This window comes from Aphis gossypii, unplaced genomic scaffold, assembly GCF_020184175.1.
Source record: "Aphis gossypii isolate Hap1 unplaced genomic scaffold, ASM2018417v2 Contig00464, whole genome shotgun sequence".
Taxonomy (NCBI): Eukaryota; Metazoa; Arthropoda; class Insecta; order Hemiptera; family Aphididae; genus Aphis; species Aphis gossypii.
In genome coordinates this window covers 49,322-68,345 of record NW_026083119.1, presented here as the reverse complement: position 1 = coordinate 68,345, position 19,024 = coordinate 49,322, and the positions used below count along the sequence as shown (strand labels likewise).

Below are 19,024 nucleotides of genomic sequence, written 5' to 3'. Positions count from 1 at the left end.
ATAATACAACATATGGGTTGTCCACGCGTTCTTTATCTTCACCATTTTCAGCATTCTGATGAAGATATATCCACACTTCTATCAGGTTCAACATTTAATCTAGTATTTAGTGGTGTTTCATATCGAAGCTCTTTTAATTTATTTAAAACAGAATCCTCAACCACAAAACTATCTTCAATACTTGATTCAGGAGTATTTGCACTTGGTATCATACTTAGTACTTTGTTTCGATTTAAAGAAATTATGCCACACTTTTCAAATACAGACTTAATATTAGATATACGATTAGGTTCTAAAGTAGTAATTAATTTGTCCAGAAGAGTTGGGAAAATAGATTTTGGAACAGTTCTTTTCGACCAGGGAATTTTTTCCATTCTTTTAAAATGGTTCTCTGTGTTTGTTTTAGAGGCCTGAGAACGCTACATCCAACGGTTGTGTTAAATGTGTTGAGTTTGCTGGAAGGAATACAAATTTAGCTCCAATATCAGCACACATTTTTATGGCATCACAAGATAAATGGGAAGATAGATTATCCTTTATAAGCACTTTTGGACCTTCTAACTTTTTTAAGTATGGAATAGCAACAGTAAACACCCAGTCTTCGAAACATTTTGTGTCGAACCAACCTGATTTTGAACAGTTAAATCGTGTTCTTTTTGGAGCACCATTTCTCCTAGGCCCGTATAAATATGCTGACTTATATACAACATAAGTAGGCAAAACATAACCATCCCCAGATACAGCAAACTTGATTGAAGTTAACGACTTTGTGGAATTCATTATTCGTTCTGGGTATTTCATACCCTTTTTGGCAATAACCTTTGATCTGCCAGGATCATCAGATAAATTAGTTTCATCATAATTGATAATGTTTGATAGTGGTACACCTTCAAAGGTTTTTCTAAATAATTAAAATAATTATTAATTTGTTCTGGCGAAACACCAGCCCTTGCTCTTTTTATATTCTGACAAATTCTAGAATTTCTCTTTGCATGTCTTTGTAAAAATGATAGAGCAAACTCTACACCAGGCATATAGTTTTTAGACCGCTTTACAACTAAACTCTTTTTATCACATATATATTTATCGATCATTCTTAAATCCATAGTATTCATAGGATAGCCCCATTCTGCACATTTGACTAACCTTTCTACAATCATATTTTACATTTCTTCATTTAAAACAGTTTGACCTCCGATTTTTTTTCCTTTTACCGTTAGCTTTAACCCATCTTTGGAGTGTAGAATAATATGAATTGTGGTTTTTAGCAGCTTTTCTTAATGACATTCTACTTCTCACGTCTTCAATAGCAGCATTCAAATTATCATCATTTCTTTTCCTATATTGTCTCCCTCTGAGATCAGAAATATACACTCTGGGCATCTAAAAATAAATTTATTATTCATTTATCTTCATTTAAGTGTAAAACAACACATTTTTAGTAGGTATAGGTACTGTCTACGTTTCTGTTGCAAATCACCCCGTTTTTGGTTAACTATAAGAAATTGAAAAATGTATTTACTTTGTTGTTTTGTAAATTTCGGAAAAATTTAAAATATTTTCTTTACGAAAAAAAATTGTTGTACATTTTAATATTATCAACTGCACTTGGATTTTTGAGGTAATAAAATGATTAAATTGATAAGCGAGAAAAAAATATTTTGCTTTAGAGGTAAAAACAATCCAATCACGATGTTGTTTTTTTAATAGATAACATTTATCACAATGCATATATATTTTATCTTTTCAAAGCGATAGCATTAAAATTGAATATTTGTCGATAATAGTAAACAAATGACTGAATACTTGTTTCAATTCACCTTGCAGTTGCAATTCACCCCATTTTACGGTACCTAGATGTTTGGAAACCACTTTAAATGTATTGTAGTTGTTTAAATGTATTAATATATTACTTATTTATTTTGGCAATGATAGTAATCATTTATATCTAAAATTCAGAATAATAGCATATTATAGAACACAAGTTACCTACTTTAATATTATTATGTAGATTTCTTACTTGGTTATTTTTATTTTAGTGTAACGTGCCACGTACAAGCAACCAAATGATGTAGTGTTGAATGGATTAATTGTAAAATATGAAGACTGGTTAAATTATTCTAAGTATTTTTTATTGAAAAATATTCTAAGTCCAAATGATTTAATTATTGAACTGGGTGACGTGAAGGTGCTCACTCTAACTCTGGTGGATCACGTCTGAAATGTGCCTATTCAGAGCCCCCTTATATATCATCCAGGGACTCCCGGGGTACCTTCAGATCCCTGATGGTCATCTGCACATACACCCGCTTCTACCCAAAAAAAGTTGTGTACAATGTACATGCAAATAAAAATCCACTGTCTTTTACTTTTCCTGATGAAAAAAGAGGGAAAAAATGATAATAGAATCTCTAGTGAACGCAAAGACTTTGTTTTTAAACATATTTCTTCATATCCTACTATACAATCGCATTACCGTAGAGCAGATTCTCAAAGAAAATATCTTGACTCAAACTTAAATATTTCTAAAATGTATGACCAATATGTTACTTTATCTTAAAATAAAATACCAGTTAAATCTCATATGTATAGATATATTTTTAATAACAATTTTCATTTTTCATTTTATACATCTAAGACAGACTTATGTACCTATGTGAAGTGTGTCTTGAGTATGATTATTTAAAAAAATCTAATTCTAATGAAAAAAACTAGTTTTTATGAGGAGCACATTTAAAAAAAAGGAATACATGAGATTAGAGAGAAATATGGACAAAAGTCTTAACCCAAATACTATTGTAGTATGTTTTGATTTAGAAAATGTAACTAATTTACCCATGACAAATTTTGGTTACGCTTTTTACAAAAGAAAACTAAATGTATATTATAATATATCATGTAAATGTCTCTTCTCAAGTGTATTGTGTGATATGGAACGAGGCTTTGGTTGGACATTCAGGCAATGATCTAGCTAGTGCTGTTATTTGTATCTTAACTAAAATTGTTGAAGACATAGATAGTATAGAACATATTATAACCTGGTCTGACAGTTGTGTACCTACCCCAAAATAGAAATTTCATTATTTCCACTGCTATGATCAATTTTTTAATAAATAATCCAAAAATAAAAACAATTACTATGAAATATTCTATACCAGGCCATTCTGGACATTCTGGTAAACAAGACGTAAATATTGCACACTCACAGATTGAAAAAAATAAAAAATTTAGAAATTTGGTTTCCACTTGCATTCATTTGAGCATTATTAAGAGTCAATGATAAAAAACCATTTAAAGTTTCATAGTTAAATGAAAATAATTTTAAAAATGACCACTTTACATCCAAAAAATTTAAGTTTAATCGTATTCTATTCAATTCTGTAGTTCAACTTCAATTTTCCAATACAAATATAAATAAAGTTAAGTATAAAACATTACATGGTGTAGATGATTTTCTTGAAATTAACTTGTGTTCTAACTCGACTCCAAATTTTATACAATCCTTAAAAAATATAAACTTAGCATTATCAACTAAAAATAATCCAAAAATAACTAAAGAAAAAATTCAAGATGTAGAGTATTTATACAAATGTATGCCCGAAGATGAACTTATGTTTTATACTAATTTGTTTCAAAGATATAAAGAAACTTTTAAATAAAAAATAATACACACATTATTCTTAGTAATATGTAGCTGAGTATGTTAATTCTTAATAGTTAAAAAGAATTGTTTTGAATTTTAATTCTATTAATATTTTTAATTATTATATTTTCATTATATTTTATTTTATTTTTATTATTAAATGTTGCATCACATTGTTACACATTTATACTAAATAGTTTAAATAAAAAGTAATTTTAAAAAATATTGATAATTGAAGTTTTAGATAAAATTATATGATTTTATATTATATTATGTTGGCCTGACTGATCAAAATTGTGTTATGTGCTGTAGGATAAATAGGTTCTATATATTAAATATAAAATATTTAGCGAGTAAAACAGTTCTTTGTATAGAACCTTTTTACTCCCAACTGTTTTTTTGTTGTTTTTTATTTTTAGAGAATTAACTAAAATAGTGAGATGCTATATTCGCATGTTATATTGTTATAGAAAAGTGAAAACTATTTAATAGCAAACCTTAAAAATGCTCTCCTGAAAAATTAGATATTTTGACATAGAACCTTTTACTCTTAGCCCACGAAGTATTATTTATAACATATGTGTTTTTATTGTAATCAAATAATGGAGATATATTCCCATTTAAAATTAACGTTAACAAATGAGATCGCATTCGTGATCTGTTAAGTATACGATCAATTTCAGGACAATCATTAAGATACTTTGCTGGTCTTTTATTTTCAACAGTATTTGTATATTTTTGAGCGTGTTTTAAAGGCCCAGTTTCAAATTGTATAAACCACCTCATGTATTTTCTTGATCAATTGTCATTTCACTACCAAATGAACAAGCTGGTGAAATACAGGGTGTTACTGATTGGATTTGTGCATCTATATCACTATCGTCATTTATCAATTTTTCTACATTTTCAACTAAGTATTGTTATTTTTTTTCATGTTTATACTCGTTCCCCATTATATCACTTTCGTATTCTTTGTCAGAAGGTAAATAATTTAATAAAGACACTGGTGACATACATGATATTATTTGAGAAATTGGCTTTTCAATTTTATTTGTATAATTTATTTCACGAAAGCTGTCTTCTTGTAACTGACTACTACGTGCCATTTTCATAGAACTCTCGGGAGGCCGTAAATATACGGAAAATAATCGAACGGACCGTCATATTACGGAATTCTTCAGTCAAGTTACGGACCGTCAGATTACGGTAAAAAAAATAACACAAGCCGTCAGATTACGGACCGTCAAGTTGAAGAATTAGAAAAACTACGGACCGTAATATGACGGAAAACAGGAATTTTTCAGACCGTAATATGACGGAAAGTAAATACACGGAAAGTAATACACCAAACCGTCAAATTACGGAAATTGAAAATTGTAATTTGGTTGGTAACACTGGTAGAGACACCATTCCACCACCATAGATAATAAAAATAATATTATCTATGGCCACCACCCGGGCAGTTGTCCCTGTGATAACAACCAAATTTATTATCACGAAATTTTCAAAATTTAAAATTTCGAAATTTAATATCATTTTCAGGCCTATGGAATATATAAAATATTGTATTCAACTTTACAGTTTAGTGTCTTATAGAAGCTAGAAGTTAAAAATTGAAAATAATTAAATATTTATTATTTGTTCAACGTAGTATGTTAGTATGTGCTAATTTACAATTTACTTTATCTGTAGTGTATAGGTATTATTTTAATAATTAAAATTTTATAAATTATTTATAAAATTGCTTGAATAAAATATTATATCGTTTAAAAACTATTCAATGTGACAGTTATTTTAATTATTTCTTATAAAAATCATGTAAACTAAGCTTTGATAAGATATGAAACCTCTGGGTCCATAAGTTAAATACACTTTAGCTATCCTTTTTACCTTGCCACTTAGATCACAAGGAAAACCAGCCAATCAGATTAAACCTTATGGTTGTGCCATTGATTATAAATAATAATAAATACTATACAATTATATATAAGTATTTATGATCTATGTTCATTTTGAAGTTTATAACGATTTCAAAAGTAATTTCATATTGTATTATACAAATAAAAATATCATTTATAATTCTAATGGTACTGTAGTAAATTATATAAGTCTCAAACATATGAATAGGGATAAGATTCAATAGGAAATAAAAACACAAAAGTGATTATTTTGAGTTGTAGTTAAATAGTATACATTTACAATATAATGTAAAAAAAAGAAAAAAAAGATATACACGATAGGAGCATTAATATTACATTTAACGGAGATATGTCTGAAAATGAATTGTAAAATAGATGAATATTATTACTTATTCATCATATTACCTACATATTGACATTAATAAAATAATAAATTAAAGGTAGGTAAATAACAGTTTTTCACTATTTTAGAAGAATAAAATAAGACATTTTTTCCAAATTATAATTTACCTATAAGTGTGTACATATTACTTTTCATTTTATTTATAACATATTAATATAATAAAATGTCAATTTTGTTGGGTCTTATTACATAGGTATTTATTATAAAACTAACAATATTATATTTGTTGGATGTTGGCTGTTAATAATTGTAGGTACCTACCAACCCTTTAAGTTACCATCTAGTATTGATGGTAAATTTAATGTTGAACTATCAACAGTGTGTCATTTTTAATAAGAAATAATCATTTGGATGGAGCTAAAAAATGTTAAGTATGTAAATTTTGTGTTGGAAGAATGTGTGTAATAATTTATATGTATAAGATGTAACAAATATTATAATAGGTATACCTACTGTTGTAATTTTAGTTTACATCAATGATAATTAATTAACAGACTTCAAAATGTAACAGTGCTCAACTTCACTTTTACACATACACCAAGAAAATTTTTTTAAAGAATAAATAAATTGCTAATAGGTACCATTTATACACTTAATAGTATAGGTAATAGTATTGATAATATTACAACAGGTATTTTATTTTTGAAAATGTAATTTTCTATTCTAACTATTATGAATTATTAAGGAGATATGTTTGGGCATTGGGCATTGGCAATAAACTATTAAAACATTTTACTCAACCCGAACATAATATGTTACATCATTACATTTTTTAATTCAATATAAAATATAGTACAATATTTATATTTATAGTAATACAATGTATTTTATAATGGGTAATCCATATTAAATATATGTATTTTTTCTTTATTCTTTATGATTACAATACCTACCTTTATTTATATATTTATTTAGGTATTGTGTAATAGATACTATCAAAATAATATTAATAGAACCTATAGGCTATAAGAAATATATTATTATATTTTAGGTATATAATTGTTCAAGATACCACAAAGTTTCACATTATAATCATAATATATTTTATATAATATGCAATAATATAAAATATTCTTATAGAATTATCATATACACAAGTTTTATAATAATTATGTCTATTATATGAGAATTATATAATTAATGATTGATAATAATTCATATTATATTTATGCGCGGTTTTCAAATGAACCAATTACAGTGGGTTATTCATTAACGGTGCTGACACTACGGAACGTTACAAAACGATACAAAACGTTCTTTATTATTGTGTTATCGTTAATGTTCATAATATGAATAATGTTAATAAAAATTAACCGTTTTAGAGAAAATTTTGTTCATAAAGTTAGTTAAATTGCTTAATAAAATCGCTAACCTGAAAGATATATCAAATAGCTAACAAAGCACAATGGGACAATCTTGTATTTATTTTATGAATTATGAAGAGAAGCATCTACAGACCTTCTTTTAATTTATGAATCTCAGTTTTCATTGTAAGATATCTATTATTTTATTTCTAAATTAATTATAATATAATATTAATGAATACTATTAACAGGATTAACATAGAATATTTAAGAAAAAACACCCTTTGTAATATTATATTTTCTGCTCTACACATTGAGCATACTGAATTTTGTTGTTCCAACTGCATTACACACCTGTTACACACCCATGCGTGACCACATGGTAACACAATGTAATGCTGTGCACTTTCAGCTAAAGAAACTACTAAGCATGTCATACACGTGTTTCTATTGCCCGGTGACTGAGGCACATTTGGTGAATCTGGAGGACTTATGATTGGCGGTGAACCTGGTGGATCATTAAAAAGTTGATCCATATCCAAATCTAAGTTATTGTCCATAGGCCGTGGATCAACAATATTTTGAATTACTGGAACTGCATCTGCTGGTGGAACTGCATCTGCTGGTGGAACTGCATCAACTGGAATATTGTGGTCTAATTCAGCATCACCATCTGGATCGTTCATTCTCAAAGCCCAGGTTCGCTGCCTTAATTCATATGCTGCACTAGTATATGAGCAGCGCCGAAGAAATTGCCACATCGATATCAGTCCTATTTGATACTGTTCTGTGGCATTCTTTATTCTATGAGAATTAGCTAAGAACTTGGCCCTCAAATGCCTAGTAGGACGCAAGTGGTTCAAAAGTTGCTGATTAACCAAATGGTAACTGCTGCTCAAAGTGGTTAAAGTGCCTATTAAAAAAATACAAAACAAAATAGGTAAGTGTTTTGGTATTTGTTAACTAACTAGGAGCCTAAACTATCCTGTATCACACACGTCTCTATCGTTATTTGGTACTAACCTAGTAGTATAAATCAGTGCATAGTAGAGGTTCTGCAAAATATTTAAATATGTTATGGTTTACTATATGAGTGATCCCTGCTCTGGGCAGTCACCTTCTTCATTCTGCCTGATAATTAGAGTATGCAATGGGAAATTTTGGGAACCAATTTGAATTAAATAAAAAATAATATTTTATGATCATTACAGTTGATATATGCATTGGGTGTACCTACAAAATGTACTTTTTCTTCAACAGTGATTTTTTCAGCAATGTTTATTTTTTCATTTAAAAAGATAAAACTTAATATTTTAATAATCATAAATAAATATTGGAACTCTTCTACTTCTCGTATAAATATATTAATTTTATTATAATTACCTATTGTAATATTTTCTGTAATATACAAAATAATAAAATAGTTGTAATGTATATAATTAACTACTTATTTAGTAATAGTATTAATAACAGCCAACATATATTTAAAAATAATGTATATAATTATAAAAAAATAATTTAAGAACTTTCTAAATTAGAACTTGGCTTGAATGAATTTAAATGATTTTTTCCTAATTAGGTACAGCCTTTTATGTAGTAATTTGATTCATTATTCCAAAATCTACCAAAATTTAATGTAAATTTGTTGCATTGTACTTATGTAATATGCATACATTTCTTACCTAGAAATACCCATAAGCTTGGATGTGCAACAGAAAATTTTAATCTTAAGGTATTATGAAAGCTCTCGATATTATTATTTGTCCGACGAGGCAGTCCATGAACTGACACAACTTGTGGACCAATATTTCTTAGCCAATATCTTAAAAAAAAAAAATTTGATTATATTGTTAGGAGACATTTAATATTTACATTTCTAATACAAGAAAGCTATTAATTAATAAGCCAAGATAGTAAGATACAATACAGTTTTCTTTTTTATTAATTTAAAATGTTTTATCTAGGTTATAAGTATAATACCTTTCATAATATGATAACAATCTTTCCAGGTGAACATCATGATTTCGTGCAAATGCACGAATTAATAAAAACCCGTTTCCCATGTCTCTGGCCGGCAATAATGGAAGGGACATTAAAAGTTTTAATACTTTACGGGCATTATTGTTAGTATTTAGATGATGCAAATACCCTAAACTATTCATTTTTCTCCATACAGCCTATAAATTTACACAAAACCATTAATAAGAATACCTACTATATAATATCAAGAATTGTATTTAGGTATTTGATTATTTATTTTTACTTGATTATGATGAAACCAGCATCCAGCGTAACGAGCTTCCGGAAATGATGAAATCAAAACATCTCTCAGAGCCGTCTCATAGTCGCTCATAATGATTTCAACCGTTAGATTTGCTAATAAATTGTCTTTAACAAAACGCATAACGCATTCATACGAGTTCCTTGACTTACTTTCCATGAGAACATAGACAACAGGTATAGACTGCAAATATTTAAATGAGAATTTAAAATTAATAAATCTTATTCTATGTTACAAATAATTAAATTGGTGGCTATTTCCAAAAGTATTTTAAGTTTAAATTAATAATATAATATAATCTTACATGGTTTCCGATCATACAATGAATCGTTAATAATTGATATCCCATGTTTCTAGGTACAACCTTGAACGTGGCATCCGCATGTACCTCTGTCACACCATGTTGTAGAACACTAACTATTAAATTCATGCATCCAAAAATGATGCTACTTCTGCCATCCACATCTCTAACACATTCTCTAAAAAACGAAGAGTCACAGCAAGAAAACCGATTAAGCTGGCCCTTGTCAAATAGAGTTGCCAAGTCTACTAATGAATTAGGCAATCTAGGCAAAGATCTTCTTCGGGCATTTCGCATAAGAGATTCGGCTGTTGACCACGGGTACAACCCTGCTGCTACCATATGTCTAACAAATTATGAAATTCAAGTATTTTAAATTTTGATAGGTCTCTTAAAGATATTTTTAGATTAATAAAAAATATTGATATAAAAAATATCCAAATTAAATATCCAAACAAAAGCACAGTACAATAAAAAATTTACAAAATTGAGGAACGAAAAATTGTAGGTACATCCGTCGTGGAATAAGGAAGTTTCGAAAGTCAATTAATTGATATTTTATAATTTCGTTAAGAATGACAAGACCCCCCCACAGTTTGACAAAATATATATATCTAATGGTTTCGAAGAATACGGAATTATTTAATTAAATGTGTTTTTATTATAATATAGACTAGACGTCTAGACTATAAGGTATATATAATAATATAATACAATAGACTTTATTTAATATAATAATTATTTATAAAGTATAATTTTCAATGTATAAATATATGGTATAAACCCGCATCAAAAATGCTGGTTACACACGGAGCGATACAAACACGCACGTTCGTGTTTTTAAATTTGTCGCAATTAAAAACGTAGACGTAGACACGCGCTTTCGAATCGTTCTGTGTGACTGTGTGTAACCAGCTCACAGTCTTAACCTTAGTCTTCACAGAACTCGCCATAGTGAGCTAGACTTGTTAATAGAAAATTTCAATAATTATGTTGAAAACTATTGAAAAATGAACATAATAATGAATTGTTTGTATGATGAATATTATTGTATATTTTATTTAAATCCATTTACTTTGTCTATTAAAAAAATATGTCTCGTAATCAAACGTCAGATAGGCGTCTGGAGGAGGAAGGTTTGAGCATTTGCCCATTCAGCTTTTCAGAATTTTTTTTAAATTGAGAAAATGTAAGAAGATTGGAGACTTTTTAAATTTCTACTCAAATCTTAAAATTTTGTCATTCTCTCCCCCTCCCTTTTTCATGTCTGTGGACGCCTAATATGAACGTTAGTCATGGTTTTCCAATACTAGCAATACTCATTTACTCACTTTAAAGTTCAAATACCTATACTGGCTATACACCTACCTTGATAAACCAGCTAACAGCTTTTTAATTGGTATTAATTATTAAAATATTCTGAAGTTTAATGATCGTTTATAAATTAGAAGTTATAAATCAATGATCGGACATCATATGAAAAAAATTTTAGTTGTTGAAATAATTAATAATAATGTTATAAAATTAAAGTCGTTGCGATCACTTGAAGTTGAAGGGAGATAAAAGATTTGCTTCGAGATATCCAACTCAAATTTATACTAATTTATATTTCTAAGGGGATAAAAAATTTGAGTTGTCGAGACTCGACTGTATGTTGTTTCGCAAAAATCAATCGTATTACCAAAAAGAACAAAAGAAAAGCAATACTTTACAATTTTTAAATTTATTATACCTTGTAAATCGTAATTATTTTAAGATTATGAACCATTTATTGGATAGGCCTAATTTAAATTTAAAATTTAAATCACTGGCTTAATTCAATAATTAACTAATATCATTCCAGAAGTAATAACAGGATCAACTGTGAAATTAAAAAACAAAATTAAAAACTACTAAAAGGAACGATTCTAGTTTAGCAACCTATCGATTTTTAAAATTTTTTTTTTTCCAAAATGTGTGTTTTATAGTGCTTTATAAGAATGTAAAAAAAAAAAAAGGCCGCTCAAACTTAGTTTTGAAGTTATTGATAAAAAACTTCAAAAACTTCATTTTTTTCGTTACGCGCATTTAAAAAAAAAAAATACTTACAATTGAATATTTTTAATTTTTTTTTTTCAAAATGTGTAGTTTTTTTAGCGTTTAATAGATTGGTGAAATCAAAACTTACCTAATATACTTACTTTTGAAGTTTATGCACGTAAAAATTGAAAAACACCATTTTCAAGATTCATAATAAATCCTTGATAAAATTAGCTGAAAATCGGTTTATTTAATATTTATATTTTTACTGTGTACAGTTTTTGATGAAAAAGTTTTTAGTGAAGTCAGAATTGTGCTATCTAGCTTAGTTTTAGTGTTACAGGTATTAAAAGTTAATAAACGGGGTCGCGGCGGAAAAGCATACTTTCCCTAGGGGCAGACGGGTGACCTAACAAATATAACCTGAACCTTGTTATTTAAAGTAACACAAGTATATTAGTGGCTTCCTTCGCCTACCGGCTCCAGGTGGAACGAGGCCCAATCGACAGATGATTGCCGAGCTATTTTAAGTTGATTCCGAATAAATTCGAGGGACACTTTTTCGGTCCACAAATACGCGAATGTCACAATTTTAAATATAGACAAGTGGGAGTTTGAAAAAAATGTGAACTTTCGGATTGATTGGTGGAAATTGCACTTAACTTTCTTTTTACTGCTGTTCACGTACGTTTGTTTACATTGCCAAACGACACCGTCACAATAAGCTGTGCTAGGACACAATTCTAAAAAGTGGCCTTTATTACACTTAATAACATTATTTTTTGCAATAAGGCCCCACGACTGTAAAACACTTATAACCTGCATGGACAGATGGCCACTCGTTTTATGTTCAAATATTTCGTAAATTTCAATGATCGATGTCATTTTAAATTTTTAACAGAATAAAATTATAACTGAACAACAAAATACTAGTTTAACGTACTAAGTAATCGATCGTAATGACGATCATGCAATTTTTTCAAGATAAATACCACATTATCTGTATATATTTTATCTAATTAATGATGCTATTAATGATGCTTATTTTGGCAACTACCGATATATAAATACCTGTTTACCTGTAACTATTACATTTTATCTTTTCCGCCGCGACCCCGTTTATTACTTTTAATACCTGTAACACTAAAACTAAGCTAGATAGCACAATTCTGACTTCACTAAAAACTTTTTCATCAAAAACTGTACACAGTAAAAATATAAATATTAAATAAACCGATTTTCAGCTAATTTTATCAAGGATTTATTATGAATCTTGAAAATGGTGTTTTTCAATTTTTACGTGCATAAACTTCAAAAGTAAGTATATTAGGTAAGTTTTGATTTCACCAATCTATTAAACGCTAAAAACTACACATTTTGAAAAAAAAAAAATTAAAAATATTCAATTGTAAGTATTTTTTTTTTTTTAAATGCGCGTAACGAAAAAAATGAAGTTTTTGAAGTTTTTTATCAATAACTTCAAAACTAAGTTTGAGCGGCCTTTTTTTTTTTTACATTCTTATAAAGCACTATAAAACACACATTTTGGAAAAAAAAAAATTTTAAAAATCGATAGGTTGCTAAACTAGAATTATGCCATAAAAGGTATTAACTAAAAGAATATAATATACAGATATTAAGATATTCTATACATAATGAATCAGCAATATTTCATATTTTGTGCTCCAACACTCAACAGCCTTCACATAAATAATTTTTATATAATAAAAATAGAGCATGACTCGATTGTAGTAAGTTGTTAAATTAAATATACATTTTTCAAATATTATGTGAAAAAATTATTACAAAACTAGTATTGAAATTTTTGCCCCTGACACATACAGCTGTCACCCTGCACTAAATACGGCCCTAATTCTCAGTCCATTATACTTGTCATTGATCAACCTTTTCAATTTCTTTAAAAGTAAAAGTTATAGAAAAACTTTTATTTTTATTTTGAATAATGGAGTACAATATAACGTTGAATTTTCAGTTATGTTTTTCATTTTAAGTTAGTATTTATGAAATTGATTTATTTATTTAAAAAATGTCACATATTTTTTGCATTTTAAATTTAATTGTTTTATTATGAGAGTATGAGACACCTAATTATTAAGTGATTTAACCCTTTAATGCTGTGCATATACGCACAAGTAATAAGAAACGAAATATATAATTGTTTAATAACCGTGAATAAGTTTAGCTAATAGAAGTATCAAATAGAAATCTCGCAGTTAGTCGTTAGATTATGAATATATCCAATATAGGTAGCTGGAAACAATTTACTTAATATGATGGCCACACCATCAGGCATGTGGCTAGGAATTTCAAAGGGGGAGGGGTTGTTTTAAAAAATTAATTGACAAAATTATTATACACGTTAAATTAATAACTTTACGTATACTGGATTGTACCAACGCATTACAAGTGAATAGATAATGATTTATGAGAAAAAAATTTAGTATTATAATTATTAATAAAAAAAAAAAGTAAATCTATAGTATCTATAGTATCTAGAGTATACCACTGCTGAGGGGGGTATTACTACATCTGCAACAGCACCCCATGGTCCAAAGTCCTTATTTTTACCCACGTGACTTTTTCTTATGGGGTCTTTTGAAAGAATAAGTTTATATAAAAAAAGTATAAATAATATAAAGATGATAATTTGATGAAAATTAATAATGTATAGCTGACATCATTCGTAAAATACCAAATATTTTGTTGAAAAAAACTTTGAGTTGTCATCACGCCTTGATTTTATAAGTATATAACAATAAATATAATTTAAGCATTTACTTTCACATTTAAGACAGTATTCTACAAATAATTGATGAAATCCAAATTTTGAAAATGTACATAAATTTAAAAAATGTCGACATATGGTCATCTCAGCGAGTACCTACGCTTATAATAGTAACCTCATTCATTTCAAAAACAAGTTGTTCATCTGTAAAATTTTAATTTTAATTGGCATAATAATAATTTTGAGTTTTAAATTTTGGCGCCATTATTGGATTGGAAAATAAATAAATTTAATCATCTATCTAGTTATTATTTTCTCTCCGCTTGAGAGCATTCGTATCAATATTCTATATTCCGTATTTTGACGATCCGGGACATTACGGTTCTACTTTCCGTACTTTTACGGTCCGTGACTTTAAGTTTATTTTCCGTACTTTGACGGTCCGTGGTATGATGGTCCATGCATTAGGATTTTCTGTAATTTGACGTTCCGTACAAATACGGTTTGTCATTTTCCGTAATGTGACGGTCTGTGATGTTACGTTCTGTACATTTACATTCTGCAATTATACGGTCCGTTCGATTACTTTCCGTGATTTTACATGCGTCCGAACTCTCAATACTTTTGAGATGGGTGACTAGAAAGCGATCAACAGTCATAGTGGTAGTATTATGTTTTAATATATTCATTTTTAGTAAAGCAAAGTCTCCTTCGATGGCTGCAGATGTTGTGCATTCATATAGCGATTTAAAAACTGGGCACATGATATTTTACCATAAAGGAAATTCTTTACAAAGTCTTAGTAAGGTTTTGGTAAACTCGGGTAAAATATATGGACTTATTCTGTCACCTTCAACTAATGAATTACAACTACTCTTTGATTTTATTGTATTCAAAAATGTGTTGATTTTTAAATTTTCTTTTAGTTTACTTGAAACGTCAGTTTCTTCATCCGAATGATTAGAAAATATATCATTGTTATCAATAGTATATTTTATTACATCATTTCAATTAATTTTGCATCCTCGTATATTGAAAAGAAATCTTGTTCTTGCTTCCTCAGCTGGAAATTTTCCTTTACTCTCAATTAATTTACCTTCTGTTTGGCTCATTGATATTGTTAAGATGTCGAGTAATAACTTTTTAAACTCATCCAAACATTTTGCTCCAATTAATAGTATAACACATCTAACATAAAACTGTTTCAATCGATATTTGTTTGTGCCAGTTAAACACTTCCAGCGGCTAATTTAACTAAATGTGTAATATCAATTCGAATAAAACATAGTGGTAAGTCATTATAAGATGTTAAACATATAACATTGAAGCATTAATCCACATAGTCACTCGAGGTTAAACCACTACAAAATGCTCTTGAGATTGCTCCAAGCATTGCTTTTGAGTAATCACAAGTTGTTTTTTGGGGTATGGGAACTCCATCTTTAATCCATTCCGCCAATCAGTAAAATATTGTAAGTATATCATGTTTTTCACTTATCATCTGCGCGACTGGAACTTGGTAATGTATAATATTAATAACTTCTTCATACAAAAATATATGGCTTGATAATATATTTGGTTTAGTTCTCTTTAGTTTTTTTACTAAGCTTCCTGTAGCATCTATTGATAACCAGCAGTAAGACTTTTGGACGTGCTTGTAAACTAAAATCTGTGTATGTGTCCAATAGTGAATAAATAGCTTGTCTTATTTATTATGTATATGTCTTATAATTGTGTTAATCGAACCAGCATATTTTCCATGTTTTAAATCAATAAGAGAATTTATAGGACATTTTTCAGTTATGCCTAAAAAGTTATCCATAAACTGCTGCTTGTATTTCCATAAGACATGTTTGTTGTAAACATTGAGAGGTATATGATCACCAAATTCAATAGAAGAAACGGCACTTCTTTGCCAATTGTTAGCAGTATCTTTTGATAGTTGTTTTCCCACATAAGATCGTTTTTTTTCCATTAAGGGGTCTTTTTGAATGATGGTTTTCCCAACAGTTTGTTGTATCTTCAGTTTCTATGTTTAATTGTAATGGAAATCCTTCAACAGGTTTATGATCAGCCAATCCATTTAAAAACACTCCACAATCTTTACAATTGGCTTTAAACGTAAGATAATAATTGGCACGAAAAGAATCAGTAGATACCCGACATCTCTTATACACATAGGTGCATGGCATTTTGTAATTTTTGAGAAATTCATCATTTATAATGTTTGTCCAAACACCTGGCTTTAATACAGAATATTGTTTTCTGTGTTTTTTTTTTACCGTACATAACTTTGATTGGGCTCATTTTAATAATTCTTTTGTATAGAATATCGATACTAAAACGTTTCACATTGCTATCAACAGTCAAGGAACTTGACGTTATTGATTTTGAACTTTCTTCATCTGATTCAATATTAATTGAAACAGTGTTTTTTTATAAACGAAGAGTTTGTATTATTCTTTAATTGTGATAGCCATGAATGTCGATTCTGATAGACGGATATGTATAAATTCTTTGCAGTTACCTTATTGTCTAAATCATCACAAATAGTTGTCCAAATTTTTGATGTACAAGGTACTAAATTTCCATTCGAATAGCACATCCATCACGAATGGCTTCAAGTGCTTGAAAAACGATATCATGTAGAATTTTAGGTTTAGGGCCACCGCGAGACTATTAAAAAAATATTTAAACATATTAAATACAGACGAGTGAAGAAAATGCCAGGAAAAAATTTAAATAAAATATTTTAAATAATATGATGACTATTATTTGCTTGTATACAACCTATGGAGGGATTAAATCTCTTGATCTCCCCACCATGTAAATACGGGCACCCGGGAATTCGGCCACAAATTAAATCTTTATTTTTAAAGTGTACCTGGAGATTGGTCCATAAAAGTATAGCACACAAATATACTATTAATATGAATATTATATAATGTTTATTAACTAATTATTATTTTTTAACATATAAAAATACAATTCGTCAAATAATTAATATATTTTTTTTTTTTTAATATTTCCATACAAATTTAACTAATTTAATATGCAAGGTCCATAAAGTCAGTCAAATAATAAATAATATGAAATAATTTTTTTCTAATACAATATTTAAAAATAGAATAAATTTTTTTTTTTTTAAATAACATGATACAGATTGTCCATATTCAAATCGGGTTTTTTCCCCTTCTTCATATTTTTTAATTTCATAAGAATAAAATTTTGTCAAACTTAAGTTCGTTTTCTCATTTTTATTGTTCTTATACTTCTAATCTTAATATAAACTTCTGATTTAAGTTATTATTAATATTATAAATATAAAATTTGTATGGCCCAATTACCGTATACCTCTGGAAAAAAAGATGAATATTGTGGTCCAAATCCCGGACGCCCGTACACCACTACTAAAGCTGGCCCACTAAACTTATTAACTTATTATATATACACTTTTATGTATATTTTAAAATATATTCTAAAATATTTGAGGTTTATGGTGTTAGGAAATTAAATATACTGCATATTGATTTTTGATACACCTACTTATATGCCTTTTTTCAATTGCTTTTTTTTCCTAGATTCAATAAAACTGTATATTGCATATACGCAGGCGTGGATACAAAGAGTATTCTATACTTCGCCCATGATATTTAACTATACCAGCGTGTTGGTTCTATTGATGATTGTTTTCATCTCCAAAATGATCTAGATAGCTTTGTCAACTGGTTTAAAAATATTAGCTTATTCTTAAAATATCTAAATGTAAAATTTTAACTTACACACGTAGACGTTCACCAATAATTCATTCCTATAATATTTTAGGTTCTGAAATTTTACGTGCTAAGGAATCTGTTATTGATCTTGGTTTTAGGCTTACCAGCTCACTTGATCCACGACCACATATTGATATGGTATGTTGTAAGGCCTTGAAAATTCTTGGATTTATCAACAGGCTGGCTAGGGATTTTAAACTAGATTCACCATTTCAACTACTATACTGTACTTTAATAAGACCTATATTAGAACACGGCGTGGTTGTTTGGAGTTCTTTTACTGCTAGTTTCTTATTAGGCATTGAACACCCTCCACATGGTTTTTCTGCTGTTGCTGCGAAATTAGGTCTCGTCGCTTTATCTGAACGCAGGTGAATGCTGTAGTAACCAGTGATAGTTAATGCACGCTTCTTTTACGACGAATGCACGTTCCGTCGTAGGTTGGAGAGTTGAGGTATATATAAGTTAACAATAAATTAATAAGACAATTGATACGTTTATTAACTTATAAAACAATAATGAAAAGGCTTTCGTTAGCGTAAGCACAAGTACTTAGCTACCGGAGAGCAAGTGACAACACTAACTTGGTCTAACTGACTCTTAGCTAACTCTAACTAACTCTAACTAACTCT

The 19,024-nt window shown here is 28.5% G+C and overlaps 1 protein-coding gene across 1 annotated transcript; it reads right to left on the bottom strand.

The window, feature by feature from the left end:
- Positions 1-402: 402 nt before the first annotated feature.
- Positions 403-10,193, bottom strand: LOC126554316 (uncharacterized). Its single transcript, XM_050209396.1, has 8 exons — positions 9,855-10,193; positions 9,533-9,733; positions 9,250-9,446; positions 8,952-9,091; positions 7,593-8,182; positions 1,215-1,383; positions 1,021-1,150; positions 403-901 (listed from the first exon to the last, which is right to left on the bottom strand). The coding sequence occupies exons 1-8, from the start codon at positions 10,191-10,193 to the stop codon at positions 403-405; spliced, it is 2,265 nt and encodes a 754-aa protein (XP_050065353.1).
- Positions 10,194-19,024: the final 8,831 nt, after the last annotated feature.

What these genes read in the sequence shown, in the direction of transcription:
- LOC126554316 (XM_050209396.1), bottom strand. Translation starts at nt 10,193, where the DNA reads ATGGTAGCAGCAGGGTTGTACCCGTGGTCAACAGCCGAATCTCTTATG. An exon ending in GCTGGTTTCATCATAATCAA is followed by an intron (nt 9,447 to 9,532) that starts GTAAAAATAAAT and finishes GTAAATTTATAG; the next exon opens with GCTGTATGGAGAAAAATGAA. An exon ending in AAGATGGGTTAAAGCTAACG is followed by an intron (nt 1,151 to 1,214) that starts GTAAAAGGAAAA and finishes ATATGATTGTAG; the next exon opens with AAAGGTTAGTCAAATGTGCA.